The sequence below is a fragment of the Microtus ochrogaster genome, unplaced genomic scaffold (genome assembly GCF_000317375.1).
Source record: "Microtus ochrogaster isolate Prairie Vole_2 unplaced genomic scaffold, MicOch1.0 UNK47, whole genome shotgun sequence".
NCBI lineage: Eukaryota > Metazoa > Chordata > Mammalia > Rodentia > Cricetidae > Microtus > Microtus ochrogaster.
In genome coordinates, this window is record NW_004949145.1 from 2,068,046 (window position 1) to 2,071,858 (window position 3,813).

A 3,813-nucleotide genomic window follows, 5' to 3' on the forward strand; every position below is an offset into this window, starting at 1 on the left:
TCTCCCCTCCCCTGCCATCCATGCTGCCCAGGTGAGATTAGCCACCTGCTAGTTTGTCTCCCCTTCACACCTTAGGCCCCATTTTAGTCAGTAACCCAGGCTCTGGTAACAACAGTGCAAATACACTGTCACCTCTTCTTCTCCCTCTGACACCCTCGGGGACACATGCCTTCCCATGATGCCCACTCCAGGGGCTCCCACCAACTACAAGGGACGGACACCGCTTTATGAGGAGAGTCCAAAACCACCTCTCCTGCACCTTGCACCTTCATTCCCCACATGTCCACCCCTCTCACACTCTGCAGGGCTCACCTTGCAGTTGGGTTTGCAGTCTGTCGCAGTTGGATGGACATGAGAGAAGAGAGAAAAGAGAGTGAGCAAGTGAAGGCAGCCCCTTTCCCTTGTCTCATCCACGTGCCTGCCCTGCAGCATCTTCCCCCAGCCTTGCCCTCACCATGGTTGATGAAGGCAGCTGGGCCTAGCCACAACTGGGCACTCCTTTTCCGGGTGGAGTACATGATGCTGAAGTCGTTCTCTCCGGCCCTAAGCAGGTTCTCATCCTCTTCACGCAGCTCTGCAATGCAGCCTACCAGCAGCTCCAGTTTCTCGTTCTTCTTCCTGCCAAGAGTCCACGCTGTATGGCTCTGAGCAAGGCCTCCCAATCCTTACTGGGGTTGAGGACCTCTCATGCAGAATCCCCCAGGGAGCAGGGGCACCAAGGGGCAGGCGAGCCATTGCATTCCCCATCCTCTCACATCCTCCAGGTCCTCATGTCTCACTAGCCCCACCTCCTCTGAGTCCTACCTCATCCACAGGGACTGAGTCTTGGCTCCCAGCAGCTCCCTTACCAAGCACGGGTAGACACGATCTTGGCCCCATTGGTCTCCATGGAGTAGCGGGTGCAGGGCAGAATGGTGAAGCCACTCTCAGGCAAGAAGGCGCGGAGGTAGCAAAAAATCTGGGAGGAGAGTAGGGGAGAGTGGGATAGTGAGGAGGGTCAACCATAAGGGGCCCCTTTCTCTTGGACCAGGTCTACTTTGTCATTGACTGTATGGCCTAGATCCTCTCTGGGTCTAGGTGTCCTCATCTGTTAAAGGAAGAGGAGGTTGGACTCTCAAAGCTCACCAGCCCCCAATTATTTTCTTCTAGGATTCTGAGCCTTGCAGGATGTCTTCAGGGGCAAGGCAGCTGGGACCTGGGGGCTGCTCTCCTAAGAGCTCCAGAATCTGCCGGCTAAATGGGGAGCACAGTGCAGGCCAGACCAGGGCATGGGCTCCCTCACGTGGGTCTTGAGGGCAGCCTCCTGCCGAGGGGCCCGGTTCTGGAAGTAGTGGGCCATCCAGCCTCCCACTGTCAGGGCCCGGTATGCAGCCTCCAGGTCCCGCTGTCTTAGGAAAGCTTCCAGTGCTGAGCGAAGGTAGTGCTGTCGTCGCAGAGTGGGCACAGGGCTGGGAGAAAGGATATGCCTGAGTTCCAGGGACTTCCAGAACCCTGACCCCCACCTGAAGCTTCAGGGAGGTCAGGCTGAGAGTTATAAAAATACAAGAGAAAAGGTCCAGGCCTGCCATCACCCCCAGGAACCTCTCACCTGACATTCATCTTATGGGTGCGGAAGCCGAGGTAGGGGTCAAGAACAAGGCTAGTGGCCAGGTCATCGTTCTCGCACAGTTCTCGGGCTGTCACTCTGTCAGGCCCCATGGCGCTCTGAAGATCATGCTGCTTCTGGCACCAGCGGGGCAAAGGGATGTGTTCTGTGCCACTCAGAAGCTGTCTGTGGGTCCCACAGCCTGCTTATCTGTAGGAGAGCATGGGATGGGTGGGGAGCAAAACTAACTTCACAGGCCTCTATGCAAGAATGACACCCAACAGCTACTTCGGACTGTGAGGAAACCCCAGGAGAAACACTGTCTCTAGTGCATTAAGCACTCCCCTCCCTTCCCTGCAAAACAGACGCCGGTCCCCCAGTCCCACACACAACCTCCTCAGGACACGTGGGCTTTCATGGATGTCAGCACACACACAAACCACCTCGCCAAACGCACATGTAGGAAACAAGTCCCCGTGTGCCCAGGGACGGTAGATTAATTGACAATCTGAGATAACTTCAAAGCCTTGGCATGGCAGGAGGGAGTTGGGATAGCTGGGCCTCATCAAGGGAGAAGGTGAAAATGAACTCAATGTTTTTTAGCTTCTAGCCTGCCTTTGCGGACCCTCGCTAGGCTGGGTCAGTCTTCACCTCCGCCCTCCAAGGTCACCCTACTCAGGGAGTGGTCAAATGGCTGTGGGTGGAACCCAGGCACCCTGGAGGGGAAGGGGGGGGTCAAGTACCTGCTCCCTGACTGAGAATTCCAGCAAAGGGAAGGCCCTCAAGGGAACAACAACAACACAGTAAGAAGGAAGGAACGGACGGAAGGAAGAGCAGAAACAAGTCAAAACAAAGGGAAGGAAGCGAGAGCAAAGGGGGAAAAAATTAGATTCAAAAAAACCAAATCAAGCGAAACGGAGGGACAGTTTACCCACTGCCCTCATCATGGTGTCTGGCAGATCTGCACCTTGGGAAAGAGCAATGTGAGAACAAGAAAGGAGGAAGAGTGGCTGAGACACGAAGAGAAGCTACAAGAACTGGGAGAAAGATCTGGAAAACAAAACAATAAGTCTGGGTTAAATGAAGAGGGTGCTAAGAAAAAGCCTGGAAGCTGGGGAGGAGCTTATGGGAAAAGACAAATAAAGCCAGGTACAGGGGGTAGGATGTGAAGGAAGAGAAAGGCTGCAAACATGGAGGGAAGTCAAAAGGACGCGGAGAGGGGGGGCGGCACCTACGGGTGCAAGGGAGGAGCCCACGAAATCCAAAGGGTAGGTAGACTTAGGGTCTAAGGAAGGGCCTAGCGGTCCCAAGTAGGGTTTGAGGGGAAGTCCTGGGTATCTGAAGTGACGAGAACATCAGAGGCACTAGGGGTTCGAGGAGGGAACTGAGGAAGCGCAGTAAAGCCTGGGAAGGTTGTAGAAGGGGGTGGGGAAGCAGTAAGAGTCGAGGCGAGGGCCTCAGAGGCCACGACAGTTGAGACAGGAGTCAGGAAGTGCCCTGAGAGTGACACGGGAGGTTACGGTGCAGGGAAAAGGTGTCAGGGACAGGCCCTGGTGGTGCAGAGAGCCGCCCCTAAAGGGCAAGGAAAGACCTGGGAGTGAGAGAGGAGTCTGCACGGGCTGCGAAGGTGCAGGGAAGGCTACGAGTGAGGAGCGCGAGGACCCGCGGGGCTGGAGACTTGGGCTTCAAGGCTCGAGGACGAGCCAGGGGACAGCCGGGTCAGGGGGTGACTGGGAGGCCGGGCGACGCGGGGCGGGGGCCGAGAGGGGGCTCAGAGGTCGGGCGCCGCGCCGCCCCTCACCCGCTTCTCCTCCTCCTCCTCCTCCTCAGGCGCCCGCGCTGCCGCCGCCACCACCTCCCACCGCCTGGTCCGGCTCTCGTCAGGCACTGCCGCCGCGCCGCCCCTCGGCCGAGTTGACGGCCGGCGCATCCTTCTATTGGCTCAGTTCGCCGTCACTCCTCCGTTGCTATGAAACCCGCGTGGTTCTTATTGGCTAGCTCTCATTTCTCCCTTTTTTCCCGCCTCTTCTGGCCCCAGCCGGTGCCCCGACAAAACCCCGCCACGCCCGCGCTGTCAATAAACCTCGCGGACTACAACTAATGGCTCGCGTCACTGTCCTTCAGCTGTTGCCATAGCGATATGTCCCGCCCCCTCCTCCTGCACGGCCCCAAATCAATGCTTTCATTGGCTTAAAGCGCCGTCGCTCCGAGCGAAACTCTGTCTGGGT

The 3,813-nt window shown here is 57.2% G+C and overlaps 1 protein-coding gene across 2 annotated transcripts in view; it reads right to left on the minus strand.

Annotated features, from left to right (window-relative positions):
- The window catches only part of Kmt5c (lysine methyltransferase 5C), a 7,698-nt gene extending 4,281 nt beyond the window's left edge, over positions 1-3,417 (minus strand). Inside the window, exons 1-6 of one of the 2 annotated variants that reach the window (XM_005369333.2) lie at positions 3,387-3,417; positions 1,589-1,795; positions 1,283-1,448; positions 849-958; positions 455-618; positions 313-332 (exon numbers count right to left, since the gene is read on the minus strand). In XM_005369333.2, coding sequence (XP_005369390.1) covers positions 313-332; positions 455-618; positions 849-958; positions 1,283-1,448; positions 1,589-1,698 — 570 coding nt within the window. In that variant the 5' untranslated portion in view covers positions 1,699-1,795; positions 3,387-3,417. Of the gene's footprint in view, positions 1-312; positions 333-454; positions 619-848; positions 959-1,282; positions 1,449-1,588; positions 2,202-3,386 lie in introns of those variants that run through there. The other variant, XM_026777167.1, reaches the window with a different exon arrangement.
- Positions 3,418-3,813: the final 396 nt, after the last annotated feature.